The sequence below is a fragment of the Phodopus roborovskii genome, unplaced genomic scaffold (assembly GCF_943737965.1).
Source record: "Phodopus roborovskii unplaced genomic scaffold, PHOROB, whole genome shotgun sequence".
NCBI lineage: Eukaryota > Metazoa > Chordata > Mammalia > Rodentia > Cricetidae > Phodopus > Phodopus roborovskii.
Window position 1 is genome coordinate 10,639,904 of NW_026126611.1, and position 26,736 is coordinate 10,666,639.

At 41.0% G+C, this 26,736-nt stretch overlaps 1 protein-coding gene across 1 annotated transcript in view; it reads left to right on the forward strand.

Annotated features, from left to right (window-relative positions):
• The window catches only part of Syne1 (spectrin repeat containing nuclear envelope protein 1), a 419,055-nt gene that overhangs the window by 113,194 nt on the left and 279,125 nt on the right, over nt 1-26,736 (forward strand). Inside the window, exons 14-30 of the mRNA XM_051205995.1 lie at nt 2,975-3,087; nt 3,628-3,796; nt 8,248-8,344; nt 9,007-9,209; nt 11,348-11,512; nt 11,950-12,102; nt 13,041-13,184; nt 15,449-15,622; nt 18,436-18,594; nt 19,204-19,368; nt 20,851-20,985; nt 21,089-21,247; nt 21,440-21,648; nt 22,203-22,311; nt 24,024-24,188; nt 26,112-26,279; nt 26,463-26,627. Coding sequence (XP_051061952.1) covers nt 2,975-3,087; nt 3,628-3,796; nt 8,248-8,344; nt 9,007-9,209; nt 11,348-11,512; nt 11,950-12,102; nt 13,041-13,184; nt 15,449-15,622; nt 18,436-18,594; nt 19,204-19,368; nt 20,851-20,985; nt 21,089-21,247; nt 21,440-21,648; nt 22,203-22,311; nt 24,024-24,188; nt 26,112-26,279; nt 26,463-26,627 — 2,652 coding nt within the window. The remainder of the gene's footprint in view (nt 1-2,974; nt 3,088-3,627; nt 3,797-8,247; nt 8,345-9,006; nt 9,210-11,347; nt 11,513-11,949; nt 12,103-13,040; nt 13,185-15,448; nt 15,623-18,435; nt 18,595-19,203; nt 19,369-20,850; nt 20,986-21,088; nt 21,248-21,439; nt 21,649-22,202; nt 22,312-24,023; nt 24,189-26,111; nt 26,280-26,462; nt 26,628-26,736) is intronic.

Genomic DNA, 26,736 nt, shown 5'->3' on the forward strand with positions numbered 1-26,736 from the left:
TGTTTACACAACTATGCTTTTAAGACTTTTCTTCATCTCCTTTTTGATTTCCAAGTTCTCTCTGAAAAACCACTATAATAAACCATCACCGCCATGTGCCCCACACCAAGCCCTCCTCATTCTTCATCCATCGGGCACGTTTTACAAAGAATTTCTGTGTCCGTGAATCTCTTCTTTCATTTGGCTTGCCGGTTTTCTCCCTACCTTCTTAGCTCTCTCTAGTCTTTCCTGGTTTTCCATAGCATCTGTATAGCACCTAGTACTGTTCAGAACATACACGACATCCCCTTAGGCATGAAGAGAGACACAGATCGCTGACATTCATGAAATGGCCCGCCTTGAAAGGATGCAGATCAGAGTGATCAAAGTAGTAAATAAGCAAATAAAAATTGGGGGACAAAAAAAGGGGGGGCAAGGAATTTTGATGTTTCAATTTCAAATAAGAGGCTTGTGAAAGCTCACTGTAATGGTTACCTCAGAGGCAAGTATGTTCCCCCATGAGGTCTTTGCCTGGCCATGCCCAACGAGCTCCCTCTCTCCACTGTTCTTTCTGTCCCCGTCTTCCTCATCTTCTCCGGGCCCTCAGCAGACCTCCCTTATGCCTGCCGTGTGGTTTCCTTCTGTCCCCTCTGTTCCATCTTGGCAACCGAAGGTGTGCTGATAATCCCCTCAGCAATGGAGGTTTGTCAGTTCCTATGCTGTTTATTATGTTTTCCACATATTTTCTAATTGATCCTTTGTGGATTTCCCAATCATACTTATTTCCCACTCCTTCCACACCTCCCTCTACCCTTGTAACCCCCCCCCCCAGCAAAAGTCTTGCCATGGAAGCTGCAACATGTCACAGTGTGTCACATAGTGAGTGGACCCTTTGGCCCAACAAACTTTACTTGCAAATGTCCATTGCAGTGATCATCGGTCTGGTTTGAGGCCCCTGACTTCTGCTACACTATCAATACTGGACCCTCTCAGTTATCCTGCTGTTGCCCTGAGTCATGGAGGTCCTGCAGCTTTGTTTCTGCCGGAGCCACCCCTCCACCTGCTCCAATAGCTCAGAGATGGGGTAGACGTTGATTGACACGGGCCAGCTCAAAGCCCTGAAGCTGGGCATGCCTGGTGGCTGAGCTGGTCAGCCTGTCAGCTCCCACACCCATACCCCCAAGGCCAGCTCTCCCACCCTGCCCAGGTGAGTGGTGAGGCCAGCTCTCCTGCATGCCTGCCACCAGAGCCAGCTCTCCAGAGAGCTGCAGCCTGAGGGGCTGGGCCAGCTCTGATCCCCCACGTAACCAGGGCGAGCTCTTGCACACTGCCCAGGTGAGGGTTTTGCTTGTAGTCTGTGATCCATTGTGGAACAGATTTTGCTATGAGTGGGAGACCTAAACAGTTGCATTGCCTGTAAGCCTAGTGAAATTAACGTATTGTATTTTGCTAAGTACCCAGATGTTTTACGGTGCTAGGGCACTTCTTGGAAACAAGGAATGTATGGTAGCTGTAGAAACTCCTTCGCATATATGTGAAGTGTTTGTATTTTGCTCAATTTGGTCAAGAATTTTCTCAATGAACTAGGCTTTAAAACTGTCAGGTACAACAGATGAGAGCTACAAATTCCTCCCAAGTCATCTGGGGTGGGGGCGGTTTCAGCCAAGACCACATGCCATGGAGGTGTGTTGGCATTCCAGAATGCCAATGACAGCTGTTCTGAAAACAGCCCTGTCTCCCCTATTCTATAGGGGTCAAAGATTCCACCATCTTGTGTAAATGAGATGTGTGTGTGTGTGTTGCATTTATGGAGAAATAGAGTGAGGATTTCAACAACATTAATATTTATCATATACTTAAACATCTATGAGCTCTTTATTGATTTCTTTGTTTATTTAATTATGTACATACTTGTGTACATGCGGAGGTCAAAGGACAGCTTGCGAGAGTGAGTCCTTCCCTTCTACCATGTGGGTGTCAGGGATCAAATTGAACCTGCTGAACCCAGACTCTTACATTTTAATTCATATTCTAAATGACTTTATTTGTTCACTTACTTAAGTATGTGTCTTTTGTCTCCCTGCTTCTTCATCCACTGATAATAGTTGAGAAAAATTTGAATTTTTGAATTGATTCCCTTGATTACTTTTTTTTCTTACACACCATTATTTATTCTGCTTTAGGGAACAGATGAAGTATGAGGAAACCTGACATAAGGTTCATTCACCCTTCTCTTTTCTGAGAGAGAGAGAGAGAGAGCTTTGTATTGGCAGCAAAAATGTATTTTTTTTAATAAATAAGTGTGTAGCTGGTCAAATACACAGTAGACAAATAAAGATTCATATTAACCTAAAGAAATGGAAAGCTGCTATATAAAATTGAGAAACAACATTGATAAACATTGCGCTTAATCTCCTCTCTGTTGGCTGGAAGATGTTTCCCGTACTTTTGGAAAATTTTCTGACCAAACCATATTTTCAAAGTATATTGTAATTGGCAAATAGTATGTAAGGTAGACTTCACACATTCACACTGAAAGTAACAGAAGGGAAGCTAAATCCTTAACCATTAAGGGGTTAAGTTTGTTGGGTTTCATTTTCAGGGGGGGAAAAAAACATGGAACAATCAAGCAAAACCCTTACCTCTCCAAACCCCGGGCAAAACACTGAAATGGTTGTTTCTAGCAGTGATTACACAGTCCTTGGATTTTACACCTTTAAGAGATCTGAATGTATTGCTGGGCGAGTGTCATGTGTGTTTAAAGACGCCGTGGTTACTAGACACAGCTCCAGCCGAGTGGCTTCTCCACTGTCACAGACTGCCGTTCTAGGTAAAAGCCTGTGACAGGCACCGGCTGCCTGAGAAGGTGGTGGCAGGGACAAATTGTTGACTACATTGACTCATCAGTACAGCCGGAAAATTATGCTTCTCAGCCTGTGGGGAACACGCTCCCTCATTTAAATTTTTTTTCTTAAAAAAAAAAATTGTATATTAGGATCTGCTTCAAAATACAGATGCCCACAAGAGAGCGTTCCATGAAATCTACCAGACAAGGTCTGTCAATGGGATCCCAATGCCTCCCGATCAGCTAGAGGACATGGCTGAGAGGTAAGAGAAAGTTCGATCTTATGTGAAGGCTCTTTAAAAAATACAATGCTAGATGGGTGTTTGCATATTCTTTTTTTGTTCTTCACATTTTTCCTTTCCGAAATGGATTGTTACAATTTTAACAGAGATGCTTACTTTGGTAAATGCAAAGTGGGTTCCCACACAGATGCGCAGAGTGCCAACATTCTAATATATTATTAACTGGGGAGAGAGAGTTGGAATGTTCCCACAGCTTGGAGATCACAGAAACGCTTTCTTCATCATAGGCTGTATTTTTATTCAATACTGTAAGGAACATTATGTAACATTGCAAAAACAGCTTATAAAAGAAACAGATGAGAGATGCGTTAGCAGGGAGGAGAACCAAGCCAGGCTTCAGTCAACCCTGTTTCCCCTTGAAACCCTGAGCTAAGAAAGGCATCCATCGGATGCCCTGGCCGGGAACAGGGAGAGTTTAGAGGGCTACAGTGTAACAGGTACAGCCAGCCTCCTTCTGTTACTATTAGTTACAGCGGGTGAGTTCTCCCTGTGTATTCCTAGGTTTCATTTTGTGTCCTCCACGTCCGAGCTGCACTTAATGAGAATGGAGTTTCTGGAACTGAAGTACCGTCTGCTGTCCTTGCTGGTCCTCGCCGAGTCAAAGCTGAAGTCTTGGATCATCAAGTATGGGAGGCGAGAGTCTGTGGAGCTCCTGTTGCAGAGCTACATGGTGAGTGTTAGCGCTGACAGAGTTCCCACCTTGATTTTAAGTGGAAAATCACCACTTTGTCCAGCAGGAGGTGTGGAGCTTTTCAGGAGCACCTGGAAACACCAGCTTGGATTCTTTGGAATTTGTTGTTGCAAATTCTGACTTTGAGAGATTTCCTTGTATTAATCCCCCAACCCTAGTGATGAAGCTGTATTACTTACAGAAAGGGTTTTGTGAGGTGTGTGTGTGTGTGTGTGTGTTTGCACACCTTTAGTTTCAATGCCATTAGTCCTTTAAAACTCAATTACTGGAGTTCTTGACTACCCTCCAGTTGTCAAAGCTCCCAGTGTGAGGGAAATGGGGAGCACGTGTTGGTCTTTACAGGACTTACGCCTGTGCGTACCCAGGCATTGGGTAATTTTGTCTACAAATCTCTGTACAAACTTAATTTTTAAAGAGTATCTCATGTTCTGGCTTAGAAAATATCTAGAACAATAGCCTGGAGTTATTAATGAAAGAAAGTGGCTGATCCATTTACATACAGATAATGTAATGTGTTTAATCAAGTCAATTTATTTCCTCTTAGTTAACTAATCATGACCCTACACAAATTCTTTGCGACATTGATTGAAAGTGTTCATGTTAACAGTACATCTCTGTCCTGTCCTCTGACATTTCTGTTGAAACACAGATTCCAAATTATAAATCACTAAACTTTTAACATAGTAACTTGTGACAACTTGACCAGTCATAGTGAGCTACAGAGAGTGTGCTTATATTCATATTAAAACTATTCTGTGTAAGCATCTTGGAAACACAATCAGCCTTGTTATGTTTTAATTTTGTTCTTTAACTGATATGTGAGCTACATGAATTTGAAACAAACAAATAAAATTACCTGGTGGGTAGCACATCTCTTTAGATTCACTAAAGGGGTCCAGGAAACATTCATTTCAGAAGCTGTGAACTCTGTTAGGATGTGTTCCTTTATTCATCTGTAGCTATTTTGGTAAGGAAACAAAAATCCATTTTTACAATTCTAGTAAATGGCTTTAGTCTCATAAATATTAAAAATGGAGGAATGGATTCACATCTTCAGTTTTAGTCACAGCAAATAGTGCACTCTGAGCCCAGGAGTTAATTACACATCCTTTGTTCTAGCTATTTAAGAACAGCCAATCAGCTTTGAGTACCTAATGGGGCTGCCTTACCAGGTCGATGTTCCAAAACAATGATATTAATAATTCTCTTCAAACTTCTCGAAGGATATATAAATAGAGAGTTGATGTTAATGATGAAAAAGTCAGCACTTCCTGCCCACTCCACGGAGTTAAAGAGTTCACCGCGATGCTAATTCCAAACTGCTGTGCAAATTTGGCTCACGTGTCAAATGGACAGTCATCCTACATTCCAGCAGGTTCCACTGTGCATGTACTCTAGTCCCCTGGTGAAGAGACCCTAGTTATAGCTTCCAGAAGGGGCTTTAGGGTCCTTTTGGTTGAATAATTTCAATAACTGTGGTCCTTTGAGTACTTTGCTTCCCACCTCGGGAAGACCCTGCAGGTTAAGTTTTCCAGTAAACCCTACAGTGACCATCAACGAGGCAGCTGGCTTGCGAGGTTCTGTGTCCCAATCCTGTGCTCCAGGTGACACAGGGGGCACGAATTGGAGTCAGAATTTGAGTCTAGACATCTCCAAATCAAAAGCGTTTGCAGGCGTGCACCAGTATTACTCGCTAAATGCCATAAGCTTTGAGGAAATTTAACGTAAAGACCAAAGTATTCATGTTTATTGAATCATGGTGAATTAAAGAATGCTGTGCTCACAAATGTTAGTTCCTCGTAATATTCAATTTCAAATTGAATACTATCTCACTCGTATGCACTCACTATAGTACTGGGATCACCACTGCCACTGATGTGTGGGCTAGGCAGTGGCAGAGTATGGGGGACCCAAAGCTTTGTCACAGTCTTCCAACCATGTCTCAGCTATTCACTGCCCACGTGACTTTGGGAATGATTGACATTTCTGTGATGACTTTTCTGAGTTTGTCACATGTTATCCTGATGATAGTGGTAGTAAAAGACCAGATTCTGGGCCGGAGAGATGGCTCAACCATCGGTGCCACACCCCACAAAGTATCCCTCACCCTTTTAGAGTTTTAAAGGAAAAGCATGTGTTTCAGAACAGACCATTTCAAAAAGTGCGAAGATTTTCAATAAAACTATGATGCCTGTTATTTAATCCAATTCTTTTCTTCCTCACTTAAGAATATAAACATGGTGTGCTGCTGTGTTTTCTAATGGGCAAAATGATAGCAAAGCTATGGAGAGTCACCATCCTTGGTGTCACACAAATTGTCCTCTGACTTTCACAAAAACACCATGGCATATATATGCTGCTGTACAGAGCACACAGACAAATCATAAATCTAGTAACAGTTTTTTTTTATATTTAAAATTTAGACCATAGTCTATTCATCGGTGATTACAGACCCATTGATTTGGTCCTTGACGTCAGAATTGTTCATAGTGATCTTGCTAAGTAACATGTAGTGACCATGTTTGCTATTTAGACAGTAATATAACATTTCTGTTCTGCATATGAAAGAGATGATCATTTGAAATTGTGACAATTGCAAAGTTCAACATAAATAACATGAATATTTATCTTATAATTCACAGCAATTTTAATGTAAATAAACAGCCCTGATTCGATTTTAAAGGATTTATAATTACCTTGTTTAACTCTCTGAGGGAAATTAATGAGTTTTAGATTATCATGTCTATACCTTAAAGGCAGAAATATTCTTCCTTCCAGTGTTTTTGTTTTAAAATCATAAGTGCTATTTTAACTTTCCTTGTCTTATCCTCACTAATAGTAACCTTTGATTCGGGAACCCGGTTTTAGCCAGTTAATAAAGCAAATTAACCTTTTTGTTTTAACTCAGAATGTGCATTTTCCTGAGAGGTACGTCTAGCCCAGTACAAGGGGGGCCTAGCAAGCCTCCTATGGAAGTGGATCTCTTAGACAAACGTCATTGTTCGATGGCGTCTCTGTACTTAGCAAAAAGAGAGCACAAATTACATATGCCAATAAAACTCTGAAACAACAAATGGCATTTATTTTAAAAATAGTTGTCTAACTGATCTAATGGGAAAGCTCAAAGATAACTAATCTTTTGATTGTATTCTTACCTCCCTTCCTATTTTTAGGCCCCAAACAAATGTAGAAACAAGTATATTTTTATTCATTTGTAGTTAATTTGCAAACTAGCCAAGCAAATGATATTTTAAGTCACTACAGTTACTATAGCGGCTACCACAGCACTATACTCTGTTCTCCACCAATCACAATAAGCCCTACTAAATTTATTCAATAAACTATCAGGCATAGAAGCCTCCTCTATCTTGGAACTCATAGCTTTCTGAATTCACTTTATTTCTAGAGAATAATTTATAAATGTTCTGTAAATATGAAATGGTCTTCATTGTAGTTAATATGTAATCCTTTAAAATTTATATTGAAACAAGATAAACAGTGCTAAAAACCTAGCAATGTCTATAAAATTGCTTTATAAACCATTGTGGGTTTTTTTTGCCTTGACATGAAGCATCAATTAGCATATTATTCAGGATTCCTACCATACTGTGGAAGGCTCCAGTTTGTAAGGCATAACTTTGCATTTTATAAGAGTGATGACTCCTCTCAACATTTTTAAATGATTAAACTCTCCAAAGTCCATTATGCCAGTAGGAGAATTTAAAGAGGTTTTGTAGACATGTTACCAGTTACAATTGTATTAATTTCCTACTTGGAATAATAAGAGTACTTTTTAAACATGAGGGGTTTTCAGCATTAATAAAAACAAGATTTACCGAAGAATTTCTTTTTGTGTGTATATGTGTTTTTAATTTTATGGTCTGCACGTGCGAACCCTGCTTTTATTATACATGCAGATGATATGCCGATATATACACATGTAGATTTATCTTAGTCTGTGAGTTTTGTGCTAGGCAACTGAAACATGAAAGCATCAATAATATGGTCGGCATATGCAATTATTTTTAAACTTTCTACTTTTTTTATTTAAGGAAAGCGTTTTCACCCTCTTTTATTTTTAACCGGGAGCTCTTCTAAGCAGTCAGTCATCCACAAGGGCTAATGTTCAAAAGAACAACAGACTTCGGCAGCTCCAACACAGCGGGACATTAAAATGTTCCCCCAAATTTAGCTTTCTAAATGTTAGGCCCTGTTCCTCTAGAGAAAATTCTGTTCTTTGGGAAAAGCAAACCTCTGGGTGGTCAAGAAATAGAACATTTTCTCAGTCTGGTGCACTGTATATGGGCCAGAAGTGGAAGTTTGTATTTCTCCAGTACGATAAGGTTGGAAGAATCGGATAATTAACCTTGCCACTTGTGCACAGGCCTAATGTTTGCTCCCTGCTAACCAAGCATGTCCCTTTCCCCCAGTCTTTTATAGAAAACAGCAAGTTCTTTGAGCAATACGAAGTGACATACCAGATCCTGAAACAGACAGCTGAGATGTACGTCAAAGCAGATGGCTCAGGTAAAGCACGCCGTGGGACTTGCTGAGGGGGCTGTGGTGGGAGGGAGAAGAGTGAGTGAAGCTAATTGGGGTGAATATGGTCCACGTCCTTTATATACATGTATGAAAGTATCACACTGAAACTAGCACCCTATACAATGGACACCCGCTAATAAGAGTAAGTTAGTGTGGTTCTAAGTAGAATTTAAAACCAACAGGTTTCTGTGGGGTCATATCAATTATTTTTTTTTTACTGTGACCTTTTTTTTGGGGGGGGAGTGACTATTTAACTCGGAGAGGACAGAGTGATCCTGTGAGGTGTCTGCTTCGCACTGTGGCATTCTTTCTGGGTGTCATCATCTAAGATGGAACAAAATAAGCACTCGTTTTTCTAAGTTGCAATTTTTCAGCCTTGTTTCAATTCCAAGGGGATTAAAGGCAAAAAAAAAAAAAAATGTGGAATAACTTGAATATAGATACGAGAGCTTAAATTACTGTGAAGATAAACTCTGTAAGATATGTTTGCTTACAGTTTGTAAATGACTGCTGCAGCCGCTGGGAATGGGATCTTGTATGTCTGGTAGATGGATGTTCTTGCCTCCTGCACATAAGAACACAGGAAAAGCCGTAGAGGGTGTGGTTGATTCCAGAATGGAGATGGTGACTGGCTGTTTCTGCTTCAGTGGAAGAAGCTGAGAATGTGATGAAATTCATGAATGAAACCACTGCACAATGGAGGAATCTCTCAGTGGAAGTGAGGAGTGTGCGGAGCATGCTGGAGGAGGTGATCTCCAACTGGGATCGCTATGGTGATACCGTGGCCAGTCTTCAAGCCTGGCTAGAAGATGCCGAAAAGATGCTAAGTCAATCCGAAAATGCCAAGAAGGTAAGGCTGTTCACAGGAAAGGGAAGACACGCTGGGGAATCATGAAGGAGAGATCTCTCGCGGTAGAGTTCACTAGGGGTTGTCGAGAGAGAGTTGCAAGTGTGACTCGAGGATTCTCGCTTAAGAGATTTACCCCCAGGTGAGTTAAATGAAATTAGACCTGTAAATACTGGCTAGTCAAAGTTCTGTTAAAACAGTTCCCTGTGAGACCAGTCCATTCAACCTTTTCACTCAGAAGGGCAGTAAGTGGCAGTAATCAACTATTGATAAAGGGGTAGCCAAATTTAATGGCCAGTAGAGGGTGCTGTATGCGTACTGAGGTCTGTAAAGATGGGTCTGTCTAGGGCTTAGCCTTTGTGGATTTTCTGTTCTATTCACTGCTGTGGCTACCTACACAAGGCCTGCACACACACACACACACACACACACACACACACACACACACACACACACACACGGCATGGGACTGAATCTGTGTGACAGTACACACCTTTAGATATTCCCTTTGGGGTTTTAGAACCTCTCAACCAAGAGTTTCATTCTGCCTAGGACTATAGTCTCTCTCTCTCTCTTTTGTTTTTTTAACAACATTTAAGCCTGTATGAATGTGTACATGGCAGTGACTGTCTTACTCCAACATCCCTTACATGAAAATATCAAATATATATACAGGTTTGTTTTTCTGAAAACCTGACATTTTCTCATGGAAAATCAATACAGGTATTAAAGGCTTTATGCTGTGAGGGTTCCATAAAGAAGTACAATGCATGCATTGGGATAAATCACCCCTTTTATTATGAACCAATTACCAAGATTTGTTCCTCTGCTGCATGCTTGGACCAATCGGTGCAGCATTTTAATAATGTTGCTTCTTCATTGATATGGGTCAAATGTTCTTATATATCTAAAAGAGGTAATAAGCATTGATCCATGCAGATTTGGTCTTTCACTAATCAGATGAACTATGTGCTGGTACATGTCATGTGTGCTGTTTGATCCAAAGAAACGTAGCAACCAGAAACAAGAGTGTTCGAAGCTATTTGTGTAAGAAAGCCTCCCACACATGGCTTATGGAATGAAGTTTGAGTTATGTTTGCACCGTGATGAGTGTGAACACATGCGCCTAATCTGAAACGAGATGGAATCTGTTCCATCACCAAGTGTATTCCCTTACATAAATAAGAAAGGAAGCCACTGTGTTCAATGTCCTTGACCTAAATGTCTGACCTAAAAATGTTTCCTTTGATATCTGAACATAATGCATATGCACATACATGCACACACACACACACACACATATATACATGTATTCCAATTTTAGACTGCATGCATTCATTTTTATTGGTATTAACAGCAAGATAAGGTTTGACACTTGAAAAACTGATTGCTGCTTCATACAGAAAATGAGAGTAAGGAAATGGTTCCCTCTGATTTTTGTCCTTAGCAAAATGTGCCATAGATGTTCTTCTATGATGACACAGGGGCAGGTGACACTGGTGTGTATGTGCCTACAGCCCCAGCTGTCCGCTTGACTGACTCAGTGTGGGGGATTACTTGAGCTTGGGCAGCAGAGTAAAGCACAATTGTTCAAAATGAAAATGGGCGTGGGAGACAGGCCAGTGAGTAAAGTGCTTGATAAGGTCTTGCTTTGAGTCCCCAGAATTCACGTAAAAATACCCAGGTGTCCTGGCTCGTGAGTGTAACTCCTGTTCTGGGGAGGCAAAAAGACAGATTCGTTTCTGTGACTCACTGGTCAATCAGCCTAACATACGTGGCCAGTCCCAAGCCAGCAAGAGACCTCCACCCAAAAGAAAACAGAGGAGAGAGAAAAAAAAAAAAAACAGGTGGATGATGAGCCACTGATACCTGAAGGAAGATGTACATGTATACACACACAAGTGCAGCCATAGAACCATGAATGTACATACACATGCATGTGCATGTGTACACGTAAATAAATAGTTTTAAAAAAAAGACAAAGATAGTTGGCATGTATAGCTCATGCTTTGAAATTGTATTTAAAAACTGAGTTTTGGAAGAGAGCTGAGAGTCGTTTTAAAGCTTGCACACACTTGATTTTCATATCAGTTGTTAGCGTTTGGCTTATGACTTACAAGTGCATGTCCTTTCTTGCTTAGGATTTTTTTCGCAATTTGCCTCACTGGATTCAGCAACACACAGCCATGAATGATGCTGGCAACTTCCTGATTGAGACTTGTGATGAGATCGTGTCCCGTGACCTTAAACAGCAATTGCTCTTGCTAAATGGTCGATGGAGGGAGCTGTTCATGGAAGTCAAGCAAGTATGTCTTTCAAACTTATATTCACTTCAAGTGTGTGTGTTATCAATGTGATAAACTGTTTGATGAGAGGCTATTTTGCTGGGCTTATTAAGGTAGACTATAGGGGTGTTTAATACTGCTTGTGTTTCATTGCTAGTTATTCATTCTCTGTATGATGGAGGAAAACTAACAGACTGGAGGGTTTCATTGAGGACCATACTGATATATGAATCCTGAATAGACAGAGAGATTTACTTTTCAAATCCTGCCTCTCCACTGTTTACCTCTTCCTTTTTTTCCTGTCAAAGTAAATGGGTTTACTTCAAGCTTATCTAAAATAAGTATTAGGGGTTAGAATTTTCTAACCGTATATGAGAATATGTCACATTGAAGGCTATGAGCTTCTAGAATCATAGCTTAATTGCTTCCCCATGCTTCTTTCTGCATTCTGTTCATAGTATGCAAGAGCCGACGAGATGGACAGAATGAAGAAAGAATACATAGACTACACTACCACCCTCTCTGATTTTACAACCGAAGCCCATAGGAAGCTCTCTGAGCCCTTAGATGTCTCTCTAATTAATGTCAAGTTATTGATTCAAGACTTGGAGGTAAGAACTTGCTGAATCAAAAAATGAAAAGCGTGCCATGAAAATAAAAACTAGCCAGTTTGCTCTGGTCGTTAAAAAAGCTGTTTTTATATCCTAAGGATCATTTTGATTGGTCATCATATTTGATGACTTTCACAGAATATAAACTTGATTTTAAAAAAATACCATTGGAACACATAAAGTAATTTCAGAATAATTTTTCAACATGGTTCTTTTCCTATATACAAATTATAAAATATTAGGGAAAAACACAAAAGCAACTTTATATAGGACTTCCAAATAAGTGGCCTAAACATTGAAGTGTTTGTTGTGTGAACTTGGCATTTACATCTTCCTAAAAGAATTATCTGATGACAGAAGAAACTTGATAACTTCTTAAATGAGAAAAGTAGCCCAAAGTGTTGTCCTTTTAACTTTTACAAAACTTAGAAAAGTATGAACCCATAAGACAAAGGAGGAGCAACTATGGTAAGGCATTGACTTTAATTGCCACTGTATGAGATGAGAAAACAATTAAAAATTTCACCATACTAAATTTCCAAGTTTTCTACAGTGACAATAGGTTTTATAAACTTCAGTTTCATTCTTAAAGTCAGGATTTCCCCAATGTTATTTACATACATTTACATGCATTATATGTGTGAGTGTCTCCATATCACATTAACATATTTTAGAAAGTATAAATGTTATGTCAACTAATCTTAGTGTTGACTTAAGAATTTTTGATTACTTTAAAAAAGAAGTTTTAATGTATGCATTTAGTATAGTGTTGCCTGCGCGGCAGTTCAAAAGGGAAGCAATGGTTTTCCTATAGGAGTTGGTGGTGAGGATAGAATTTTACACAGTACATATTGATTTTTGTCCTGCCTTTTGTGGGACCCTGCAACTGAAATGGGATGTGTTGTACTCTAATTGAGTGGCTTCAATGATTGACGCAGGATATTGAGAAGAGGGTGCCTGTGATGGATGCTCAGTACAAGATGATCACCAAGACAGCGCATCTCATTGCCAAAGACAGTCCCCAAGAGGAAGCTAATGAAATGTTCACAACCATGTCCAGGCTCAAAGAACAACTGGCCAAGGTGGGAAAATCCTTCACACTACAGCATGCTGTGAGGCAAGCCTTGCGATGCTTTCGGTCTCCTTGGTTACCCATGGGCACATCCTTGACTAGTCCACTAATCGTACCTTTGAGCCATACTGAGATTCTTAGAAACTAAGATGGAATGCTGATGCCAGTTGACACCTCTCTTTATTTAGGCTCTGCTTCGGTGGAGAAATCTGTGTTTTTGACGAAAGAGCAATTAAATGTTATAAAACAGAGAGGACAGAAGAAATGTAGGCAAGGAGGAAGAGGAGAAGACTCCACATTGAGCTGAGATTTTAGTAATATTTCCTTAACATAAATCTAGTCTGTCTACTTGTGTTTTCTGCTAGCATGGCCCCACATGTCGAGGGACTGTGGATTAAGAGCTTTGAGCGTTCCATAGAATCTTCAACCTATTCTTCAATTTGAAGAAGATTTCATGGCCTTCAAAATTAACTTGGTGTAGGCAGTTACCTTCTAGTAAATAAGAGGAACAGCATGAGAATCGCAGTGTTGTACAATGAGGAGTCAGGGAATAAGTGAATGAAGGAGGGGAGAAGAGGGAGGCTAGCAGATGCCATCAGTATCGAAGAATCAATGGAGAAGATGAAGAAATGCAAGAGAAAGTGAAAACAGAAGAATGGCGGGCTTAAAATATTGTCAGTCTATTATACTTTATAAATATCATCTTCAACTCATTTCATTCTAACATTCTAGTTGGAGTTCATTTTAACTTGACAGTAATTAACAATTTTACTCTTACGTACCAGCAAAATTTGAGAAAAAAAAAACAGGTATAATAAAAAGCCACTGTTTTCAACTTTCCAATATTTTGCTGGGCTGTATATCTGTGGCTTTATGGCTTGTGCCTCACATCCAGGTCCGGGTGCAGTGCTTTGGGATAACAGTTGAGAACTGTTCATCAAAGCTACATTCTCTCTCTCTCTCTCTCTCTCTCTCTCTCTCTCTCTCTCTTCCTCTCCCTCCCTCCCCACCTCCCTCCCCCTCCCTTCTTCCCTCTCTCCCTCTCCCCGCTCCCCGTGTGTGTGCGCGCGTGTGTGCATTCCCTTTTCTGTAATTGTTGATACTATTACTGTTTTTAGAGACAGGATCTCCCTGTGTGTCCTGTGCTGTCCTGGAGTTCACTAGGGAGACAAGTTGGACTCCTCATTCTGTCAGTCCTTCTGCCTTTGTTTCCTGGGAGTTAGGATGACAGCAGTGTCTACCCAGAATGGTTTAAACTATGTTTTCTTCCTGTGGTTTGGGATGCAGTCTGCTGACAGCCTTCTCTCCAACCCAGATCATTCTAAGAATGAGCTGGTGCATATCGGTAGATGCTCTTGGGGTTGTTCAAGTGATTGGCTGTGGAGTCTCTTTGCAGAAGAGACCGTAGCTTTCAGTTGATGAGCTTACCTTTCAATAATATATACTATAATATGGATGCATAGCTGCATATGCACTTCTGCAACAGTGTAGCAAAAGGCAATATTGACTTCATCATTTGTGGAATGTTGCTGGTGCAGTTAGCTCATCGTTATTTTTATTGCTGCTGTAGAATAATTCTCTTTTCTTGTTCTTCCATGAAGATAATATAGATACAGAGATATTAAAAACAAAGACAGATGAGGTCTGGACAGTTTAGACTGGGTCGGCCACCTCTAACATAGGAACCTTCATAAAAAAAAAATTGGTGTATAACATGTTTTTGGGATGACTACAACATTGACAGAAAGGCAAAGCTTAGAGCTGGCGAGAGGAAGAAAAATGGGTGTCTAAAGAGGTGGTTTGCAGGTTTGTCTAGGCTCAGAGTTCATGTGCAGAAGCTCAAGAACATCAAACTAGAAGCTCCGTGTCCTCTAGACAGTGCGGTAATAATTTTCGTGACTGCCTCAGATCAGATTTCATTGCCAATAGTGGAAGTGAATAGCTCGGTGTTTAAAGAGGAATTTGATGCCATCTGCCTCTCGGAATGTAATAATTTACATGGTGATGTGCCATCCAGATGGACAACTTAGATGAATTTTCATGAGGAAACTTCACAGTCCTTCGTCTCAGTGGTATTTTAGTGTTGTTTGTTTGTTTTGTTTTGTTTTTCCAGCAAAGCTTAATCACGTAGCACAAAATAAAGGAACCATCTTCAGAGATGCCGTAGTAGCAAGTGACCATCCTACTAAAAGTTGTTGAGAACAGGGGCAAAGCTGGAGCTTTGGGAGCTTAGTGGCAGCTCATGGATTTGTTTTGTTCTTTGCACGTTTAAAGGTCAAAGAATGCTACTCCCCACTGTTGTCTGAGGCCCAGCAGCTGTCAGTCCCTTTGGCAGAACTGGAGACTCAACTCACATCCTTTTACGAATTGCTTGGGAAAGTCAACGAGATTATGTCGGTCCTTGAGCACGAAGCACAATCTAGCTCTCTTTTTAAGCAAAAACACCAGGTAAGGAAAATTCCTTTCAGAGATACCCTCATTTTAAAGTGTATTTATTAAGATTAGAGCATTTTTTTCAGTATAAGGGCTTTTATTTGAATCATCAATGCACAAATAATTTTAATAGTAACAGCATTTCTCATTTTTCTCATACTCTTTAATATGCAGCAAAAAATATAAAAAATTGAGGTGTTTTCTACTTTGATAGCAATGGCTGAAGGAGTTCAGAATGCCAACCCAAATGTTGGAATTACTTGATGCTGATCTTTTCACAGAGACTAAAACTATTAAACACCAAAATGATGTCATCTCAAATCAAGATCACCGTCACACAATGAAGATTATATATTTTCCTCAGATTGCAGCATTTTTGACTGTCGCAGAATTCAGTTAGTATGAAAGGTATTTTTTTTTTTTCAGAATAGTAGGGTACTAGTAGCTCAAACCCAAGTGTATGTCTTATCTAGAGAAGAAAATCTGCTCTGTGTTTAGTGGAAGGACCGAGGACTTGAACTGTTTCCGGGGTGCAGTCAGATTGGACACTTGGATCAAAGTCAGAACTGGGCTCTACAATTCTGGGTGGAGAAGTTCCTTGGGAGATAAGGGAAGGAGGGGCCAGGTAGAAGGATGAAGTCATCAAAACTACATGTGCCTGAAAATGACATAAAAACGTCTTACTTTGTGTGCTCAATCAAAGGAACAATTTGAGGACAATTAGGGAAAGCAGTCTATTTTTCGCACCTTTCTCTGCATCTCTGAACTGGCCACATGAGCAATGACACTAGGCACAGTTTCTCATTGCCTGTTCTGGGTACACTTAGACTGGACCTTCTGAATGCCAAGTGTGGGAGATGGGGGCTCCATGGCAGCTTTCCAGGATGAGTGCTGTATCTAGAAGATCAAATCTGCTGCCTTGTCTAGAAACAAAAAGAGCCCCCAATAGTTGAAAGGCCTCTGTTTCCCCTCTATCACGGGCTATTTAACTATCTAAACCTGTATTTCCTCCAGCAAATCTAGGGATCACATTTCATGAATAAAATTCAAGAAAAGTTTAATGTAAAGCTTGTTTTCATTTGTACTTTAGGAAGAACAAGAAAAACATGTGAGTGTTCAAGTTTCTCATCTTTCTGTTGACTTCGTACTGCACGTGTTGACGATGCTCTGCACGTGTGTCTTGAGGCCTTATCAGTTACCTCACTAGCTGATAAAATGCTTAATTTCTTCTAAAAATGCACAAGCTTCTCATGCCTTGATCCTTTGTGTACATGCTTTTTCAATGTATAAATTAACCATGCAATTGTACTCCATTTCAACCAGGCATTGATAATATGTTTTATTGGCATCTTTCCTTTGTGGGAATAAGTTTATTTAAATAACCATGGAATTATGGAAGTTTGCTTGCTGTGAATTTTAATTGATATTTTGTGAGCTGATCTGTGTGCTCAGTATCTCCCAGTGGGAGGTGCAAGTGAATAACTCATTTACTTGGCTTATCATGAGTGGGTCTGTCCTTCAGTTGAGGGTGTAAGTGTAGGAACCCTTCGCCACTACACTAACTGAGGTAAATTCATAGAAGGGTCAGCTTCAGCTAGTAGATGGACAGTGTGTCTGAAATGAGTGACAAGATAGTCAGAGTTTAGGTTTGCTGTAGCACATGACTAACTGTTAACTTTACTTTCTTCATCTTAAGCTAACACTGGTCACATCTTACAATAAATACTCAATAATTTTTAACATTATTATGGATAGTATAGTTACAATCATTATTGGAACATACTATTCTAGTGATATCATGATATATAGAATGAAAATTTGTTTATTTTGAGGAATGGTAACATTCCCTAGTCCTAAATTACTCTAGAACATGGTTAAATAATCTTTCAATCATTGAAGTCATATATTATTGACAACAAATGTTAATATTGTTATAACATATTTTCAGTCTTTACTATTTGAACTTCTAATTGTTCAAAAGGAAAAGGTACACCCTAATTCTATTTTGTCAAAAAAAAAAAAAAAAAGATCTGGTTTAAATGTTTGCCTTTAGGTGAGCAAAATGGCATCCAAATGAACAGTTTGAATGTTCTCTTCAAAACATTTGAAAATGCAGAGCTGCAAGCAGTGTGCATTCAGGACAGAAGTGACTCTCTCCAGGAAAGCTAGGCTGTGTCCACTCTATGTACTGTCAAGGATGTAAGATGGAGAGGCAGAAGGAAGATTCCTGTCCATCAATCACTACTGCATCCCATTTGAAGGGCATGGCAAGAGCAAGCAGTTCCCCAAGCCTGTTAGTCTTCTGCTTGCTTTTATTAGGTCTCATTGAGAAGGAGAATAGCTTGAACTGTATTCTTTCAAATGTGGCATGCACTAGTGATGTACAACCTTTAGCATTTGATTCACTAAAGGAAGTATGCACTGTGTTAAATTTACTTAGTATAACTGAAACTTGGTGAGTATATTAGTTTTGATTGTTCTCTTGGAAAGCCATAGGCCTGCCTAACAGTCAGTTGGAGGCATGCAGAAACTAGACCACTTTTATGTTCTGTCATTTTCTTAACGTTAATAAGATGTGCATGAAACATAAAGAAGTCTAAAACCTCACTGAGGCGTTCAAATGCCTCGTATAAAAGGCACTGATTTCAATGATTGCTTAAATCATGATCTTTTGAAAAGAACTGTCTCTCTGTACTTTTGATTTTACTCATTGCTCATTAAAAGTCTAAATGCTGTTACTTACACTGGTCCCCCTCCCTTCCTCTCCTCTCCCTTCCCCCCCTCATTCCGGCACATAACTAATACCACTATCTTTGCTTTCTTTGTAGGAACTGTTAGCTTGTCAAGAAAGCTGTAAGAAAACCCTGACACTCATAGAGAAGGGCAGTCAAACTGTCCAGAAGCTCGTCACCGTGAGCCCTGTGTTAAAGCACTGGGACCACACGAAGCTACAGAGACAGATAGCGGATGTTCACCATGCCTTCCAGGTAGGTTCATCTCCCTGCTTTATCCATGTAAGTCCAGGATACAGAGATTGAGGACAAAAAAAATACGCTCTCTGGTGCTTGAAAACCAAACATTTTATTACTTTTTTCTAACATTAACATCCTTATAATGAATGGTCCTTATAATGAACTATCTTCCCTCCAAGTGCTTTCCAAACAAGTAATGATATTAGTTATTCATAGAGATGCCATAATACGGCGACCTGACCAAACGAAAGCTGGGTACTGAGGAAGCAGCTTCCAGTTATGGATTTTAGTGTATTCCATCCCTACAGGTGGCCCATCTATAAGTGGTTTCAACAGTAAGCTGAAATTTAAAGGAAAGCTCAGAACATGTCATGTACAACTCTTTGTTCTTTGCCATCATTATATAAATAATAAACATATTTGCATGACATTCCTGGTGGATTATTAAAAGTCCTCCAGAGACGGATGAGTTTTAGAGTATGCCACATCATGTGTCTAACGTCACATGCAGACACCGCGTCATTTGGTGCAAGGGTCTCTCATCTTTGTGGACGTTGCTGTGCGTGGGGCTGCTGGAATGAATGCAAGGGTACCAAAGAATGACTTATTCATTTTCCCATTAAGAATATGATCAAGAAAACTGGGGAATGGAAGAAGCACGTGGAAGCCAACAGTCGCTTGATGAAGAAATTTGAGGAGTCGCGGGCAGAGTTGGAGAAGGTGCTTCGTGTTGCTCAGGAGGGCTTAGAAGAGGAGGGAGATCCCGAGGAACTCCTTCGGAAACACACAGTGAGTCTGACCTACGTGCGTGGACAACCGATCTCAGAGAGGGGAATAAAAAGACTGACCTAATGTAGGGAAGTAGGCAGAGTCAGCAAGGAATGGCCTTTAAAGTCATCAGACCCAAGGGACAACAGCAAAAGCACTGTAAGAGGAACTGCTGGGCCATTCCTGAGCTCCCGGGAGCAGAGAATATGGATGACACAGGCTCTTAAACTACAAGCCCAGAGAGTTTTACAGAGCTAAGCATGTTATTGTGCTCAGTGACAGTTTCTCACATTCATTTAATAAGTCACGATGGCATACGATAGCATAGTATAGACTCCGTGCCACTTGGCAATTAGTAGCTGACACGCAGTTATATAAGGTTGAGAGACCACCTCCATGCCTCTCCCTCTTGTTTACATTACAGCAGTGCTGAAGACTCTGGTAACAGATGAATGGTGTAAGGTAATGGACAGGGTAATAAGAATATGCACATTAATTAGATCTCTTGACATGTCAGAGGTATTTGAATACATACCACACTGTCAAAGGACGGTGCATGTATTAGGGACAGCACTTTTTAGAGCCCCAAGTCTGTGGCCACAAAGCACAGAGAATCTATCTTTCTCGTTTTATCATTGTGAATGTTATGGTACTCTCTGCCTTGAATCCCTGTGGTTTTGAAATGCCTCCACACACGTGCTGCTGAGGCTGTTCAAGACTGCGTGTGCATAGACATGTGCTTCTCTCCCTCATTCTGCTGTAAGAAGACTGCAGCTAGCTGACCTTGAAGGCAGAAGTGGATTTCCTCACCTTTCTGGAGGATTGCAGTCTGAGCTTTGGCTCCTCATGATGGAGGGATTTCTGTGAGGATTTTTTCTGGCTGACACATGGACACTTTTCCATGCTGTCATAGGTCGGGAAGGAGACCTCCCTGGGAGGCCTTTCCTGTTACCCCATCACTCTCATGAAGGTCCTGTCTTCACAACTTCATCTAAACCTAATGACCTCCGAGGCCTGGCTCCAAATCTAGCCACCTTAGGCTTAGGATGGTGACATACAGCTCCACGAGGGACGCTGTTCCATCCACAGCAGAAGAATTAAAATACATGCATGATTGGTGTGGGCAGGCTCATGGTGGACACCATGGCTGACAAATGTTCCAGGTAAGGAAGAGGGGTATGAGATCCTGCAATGTAATTCTGAATTTACCCATCTCTATCACCATGGAATCAAGATTTGGGGGTAGTCCAGTAGCTTTTTAGATTACCCTACTAAATTTAGGAACTGCAAAGATTTTTTTTCCCCTTCAAATGTAGAAAGTACTAGTGAAATGTCAGGTGTGATGACTTCTGACTCATATAACCATGCATGGTTATAGTTTGTTCCTGAAGAAAGACAAAGTTGCCTGAAGTTTAATGAAGGCAGCTACTGGCTACAAGGCTCAGTGCAACGATGTTATTACTCCACACAGCATCCTAACTGTTCCCCCTCTCTCTTTGGTAGGAATTTTTCAGCCAGCTGGACCAGAGGGTCCTCAATGCTTTCTTGAAAGCCTGTGATGAGCTCACTGACATCCTCCCGGAACAGGAGCAGCAGGGGCTGCAGGAGGCCGTCAGGAAGCTGCACAAACAGTGGAAGGTGAGGGGAGGATTATGGGAACATGAGAAAAGCATGCCCTCCAACCAACCTGGGCCTACTCAGAAGCCTCATTCTGTCTTTGTGGGTCTTTCTGTGGATGCAGGACCTCCAGGCGGAAGCACCTTACCATTTGCTCCACCTAAAAATCGCTGTGGAGAAGAAGAGGTTCTCGGCTGCTGTGGAAGAGTGCAGGGCTGAGCTAGAGCGAGAGACGGAGCTGGTGTCCCAAGAAGGTAGCGAGAAGATCATCAAGGAACACAGGGTATGTGTCATACCTTGGGAAGTGCATAGCTACATAAAGACCTTTAAAGATGCAATGGTCTGAGGAAAACGGTCTTATTACATTGGTTCTCCTCACCCCATCCCTGTGAGTCTGCCTTTAGTTTTCCTGTGAGACAATAGAGGTGTTTTGTGGCTTCTCATCAAGAAAATAAACGTGTCTCTCATGTCTTAGGTTTTCTTCAGTGACAAGGGTCCTCATCACCTCTGTGAGAGGAGGCTGCAGCTCATAGAGGAACTGTGTGTGAAGCTCCCAGGTCGGGACCCCGTCAGGGACATACCTGGAGCCTGTCACACGGCTCTCAAAGAGCTCAAAGCTTCCATTGACAGTACTCACATGATGCTCGTCAATGACCCAGACAAGTGGAAGGACTATGCTAGCAGGTACTGGGACACTTGCAGAGACAGCTGTGGTCCATCTTAATTCTTCCAGAGATTGTTGAAGGAATGGCGTCAATTTTGTTTCAGGCAATAAGAAAATCAGATTACCTTCCTCTTGCCCATGCTTTTGCATAAAGGGACTTCATTTTATTTTACTTTTTAATGGGTTTCAGTCTAAAACAGTGTCTGGATTTTATTTCAAAATAACTCAGATGTCCTTGAGGTCCAAATTCTTGGTTTTCTCCTATCCCCTCCTCACAGAGGCGTGTCTGCCTCTATTGGTTAATGTCACTCTGGTAAGACATATGAAGCCAGACCTCAAGTAGCATCTCAAGCCCTGAGATACATCAGTGTCCTCAGCTAAGCGCCATTTGAGTTATTGACCTCAGATTACAGTATTGACCTCACACTTGCCTTGGGCCTCATGTTAAAGTTTCCAAGAAAATGCCGTCAATTTAGTCATCGTTGCCTCCATTTCCCAGAATTCAAAATAGGAACTGTACCTCACCTTCCTGAGAGTCTGTCCCTTTCATAATAAAATTCTCGTGTGCTTTCAGGTCTTCTGAGTTTTCATCTTGGGTGTCTGCAAAGGAGGCGTGGTTGAAGAAAATCAAGGATGAAGCCATCGACTCTGCCAACCATGATGAGATTAAGGATGTGGTGGATGTAAGTTCTGAGCTGAGAAAATTTCCAACAATTAAGCACTCATAGTGTAACTGGTTTGTTTGTTTGTTTGTTTGTTTGGTGTGTGTGTTTTCTATAAAAAGTTTTCTACATATTTCTTTAATGACAACATCTCTTCATGTTACTGTGGTAAGGGTAGGCTGTTTTCTCCCCTATGGAGCTGGTGATTTGTGATTTAAGCGTGTTTAGTGATGCCTCTCTAATGCAGCTGTACCTAATGGGGAGTGCTGGAGCAGGAGAAAGCATACACAGCATAGATCTAAGAGTTGTCACCGGAAACAAGAATGCTCTGTGTTTCTGTACAATATTGTGGTTAAATAAGGATCAGGATAAACAAATAGGCCGAATAGATGTTTATTCAGGGAGAAATAACTTACAACCTAGATAGATGAAAACCAGGAAATTCAACCCCATGCTCTCCTGTCTGAGTCATGCCAGCAAGAGAGCTTTTCCCGGCTCTCTCTCCGACCTCCTTCCACAGGTCACTTCTGCCCATCGCTCCACCCCCCAATGGGCGTGGTCAGTGCCACAGAAGGACTATCTCACTACAATTCCCCTTTTAGTCTATAGAAAAGATTTAGGCTTAATACAAAACTATATACAAAACAGTGAATAACAAGTGTGCTCTAAGAAAGGGAAAACCGAGAACAAAATAACCTACATATCTAGTCCTAGGGTGAAGGCATAACGGAGTGAAGTGACCTGTGGAAGGACTATCTCACTACAGTACAATACAGTTTTAATCGGACAATGCGAGGGCGCGGAGAAAATAGGGGATTCTCTGAGTATTCTTCTCTTGTAAGCAAACTGAACTGATTTGTTTCCATTGCTTTAGAGGCAACAAAGCCAGCCAAGGTAGCAGAGCTCCAGGTCTGAATATCATGTTTATCTGTGGCTAGTTGCAGCAGCAAACAGCGTGCTCTCTTAGAAGGATCTTCACTTGATACACATAGACTACCATGCAATTCCATCCAGCATTTCTAATCCTTGAAAGTCACACATCTACTACTTTAGAAGAGAATTCTTTGTCTTTCTGCTGCTGTCTTCCGAGTTCCTTTTGACCCCGATTAATTCATATAGTGGCCCAAGGCACTAACAGAGGACTTAACATTACTGTGTACATACAGAAAATAGATGTTCTGTTTGTTGCTGTTTTAGTTTTTTAATCTATTCTTAAAACGCGGAGACCAATTTTGAAGCCAGCTGTCCGGTATTCATTTCCCCCTACCCTGAACTAACAATAGCTAGTATAAATGGTTGTCCCACATACCATGATCTCTATAAAGGCTTAAGGCTTTGGAATCTTCTCAGCATTGTTGCTAGTGAATCCTTCCTGCTAGATAGATCTTGATGCCATTTACAAATCTTTGCTGGCTAGTTTCATGTCATGTTAACACAAGATTTCTATAATCTAGGAAGTGTCGATAAGCATGCAATTTAATTCCGAAGGTGATGCTTTAAGAGATGCTCAATGTTGGCTTTGCCCATTAGGTATGGGCATCCAGAAGCCCTTCCTTTCAGTACTCGTTCGTGATGAGAACAGAGAACGCCATGAGCTGGCTCTCTTGTTCTCTTCAGTCCGTTGTGATAGAACAGCTGGCTCGCTCTATGACAGCCATTTTACAAACCCTCTTGGGTTGGGTTCTTCCCTGATCACTCTTCGTCAATCAAACAAAAGTGTCCTTTCATTCCAGGAGATCAGAAATGACATTACCAAAAGAGGAGAGACTCTCGGCTGGCTGAAATCCAGGCTTAAACATTTGATGGATGTTTCTTCTGAGAATGAAGCCCAAAAGCGAGGAGACCAGCTGGCAGAATTGTCAAGCTCTTTCAAGGCTCTCGTGGCTTTACTCTCAGAGGTATGCCATTTGCTATGCTCAGTAGAGTTCCGAGGGTGGAGGCAATAGCTGCCGGAGGAGGCTGCAGGGCCATCGTTGCTTTGGGTGTCGTTTGGCAAGTGGTTTTACAAAGAAACCATAGTTATTTATATGAAGATCATTAGGACAGAGGTGCAGGACCCTTGAGGTATGGACATTGCTATTGAACTGGGTAGTTAATGGCCTATGTCTGAAGTCCAAAGATGATCAGCTAAACGGTTTTTGCTCTAACTGAAAAGATCGCTATTTCGTTATCGCTTAATGATATGCTTCAACATTTACGAAAAAAGGGTTTGAGAAGCATGGTGTAGTGGTGCATACCTGTATTTCTAGCTGAGGCAGGAGGATAAGAAGTTTAAGGGCAACCTGGGTTCCACAACAAGTTCAAGACCAGCCTAAGCTAAGTGCTAAGAGAGGATCTATCTATAAACCAAGAAAGAAATCACAGAAAAGGAAAAAGTAATAAAGATGCTAACCAAGCAACAGAGCTTATAGTTTATACCCTAAATCCATACAACCTTGAAGGGTGTTCCCAGGCCCCAATTTTCTTACTTTTAAAACAGAGTTTAAAATTACATTAATGAGGGAGTGACAAAGACTAAATTAGGTAAAGGACTTGTAAGAGTATCGAGACAGATAAGTCTTCATTAGCTGCTAACCAGTAATAAGTCACTATCACCACCACCACCACCACCATCATCCATTTTACTGGAGACTTACTCATTCTAAACTTAATATGCATTCTAATGGAGTAAGCTATATTCCACTATAGGTTTAAACATTCGAACACAGTGGCTTTTAGGGCCTCTTCCACTCATCTATGTACACAGAGGAAGCTTGAGATGGCAACATGGAACACATGTCATGCCTTTGGGTTTGTGAGAGGGAAGGAAGTATAGAACGATAAAGTAGTATTGGAAGGACATTTTAAGCAAATGTTCTATGGTTTTCTTCTTGATTTTTCTCCCTTACTGGTTTTAAATAGTATGGACTCAACATTTTGTATAACATATTGTCACAGCCAGATAATATTCATGAGGTTATAATCAAAAGACCACAAAATATGAACTATAAAATAGATGCAACTTTATTATTCTACTTTGGCTATCAAGCCATGTACATTTTTTTCCTTAATTTTAGAATAGGTTTTTAATAGGGTGCAGAATAATGTCCAATGAAAAGTAAGTCTTCATTCCTCTAAGTGGCTGCTCCATTGAATAACATTTAAATAAGGCTTAAAACTATGCAAAATAATGGAAATTAGATATATATGAATCTTTTTTTTGCTGTTGAGACAGTTTATGTATACACTAAAATATATACTCTATCATAGACTTAGATGGAGTAATTTTATTCAAAGGGCATAAACTTTGAAGTTATGAGTTCTGAAAGTGTAGTGTGCAGTGTGATAAACAGAACTGTTTCATATATTTGAAACTGGCTAAGACAATAGAACTCGAATGTCTCACAAACACAAGATGAGTCTGTGTAGGATAATGGAATTAGTTTAGTTAGAGAAGTTATTTCGGAGAATTGAAGCACTGGCCCAGTAGTTAAGCATGCTGGCCGCTCTCCCAGAGGGCCAGCTTCCTAGCACCCATGTGGCAGCTCCCAACCATCTGAAACTCTAGCCCCAGGAGATCTAACACCCTCTTGTGGCCTCTGCAGGCACCAGGCATGCATGTAGTGCTGAAATGCATGCAAGGAAAACACTTATTCACATGAAATAAAGATGAATGTATTGAAATTTTTAAACCACTTCTTAAAATGTGCACTGCAGCATCTCACTGTGTAGCTTAGCTGTTGCAATGTTAATTTGTCAAACTCGCCTCCATTTTCAAAATATTCCACACACTTTGTTGACTAGCATATGGTTTACTTTTCTTTTTTCCTATGAAAATGTAGGTTGAAAAGATGTTAAGCAACTTTGGAGAATGTGTTCAATACAAAGAAATAGTGAAAAGTTCCCTTGAGGAGCTGATGGCGGGTTCCCAAGACAGCCAGGAACAGGCTGAGAAGATCCTGGACACGGAAACTCTGTTCGAGGCCCAGCAGTTGCTCCTTCATCACCAGGTAGAGAGTCCTCCCTATTCCCCTCGTGTACCATGTTGATAAGAGAAGGAGGGTGGGTTCTGAGGCTGGGGGTGAAGAGGAGGCTTTGCCTTCCGTGCCTCTGGTAGTGGCGGCCTGACTCTAGCCCCGCATAGCCTCATAGAGAATACAGTTTCTATTCTTCTGTTGAACAACTACTTCTAGCAAAAGACAAAGATGATCGCAGCGAAGAAGAGAGACCTCCAGCAGCAGATGGAACAGGCGCAGCAGGGTGGGCAGGCAGGCCCAGGCCAGGAGGAGCTGCGGAAGCTGGAGAGCACCCTTACAGGCCTGGAGCAGAGCAGGGAGAGGCAGGAACGTCGCATCCAGGTAGGGCTGGGCTGGCTCAGTGGAGCTCTGGCTGGACGGAGAGCCGGTGCGGTGTCAACTCCACTGCTGACTTTAAGTGCTTTGCCGGGATTGTTTTTGGTCCTGACAA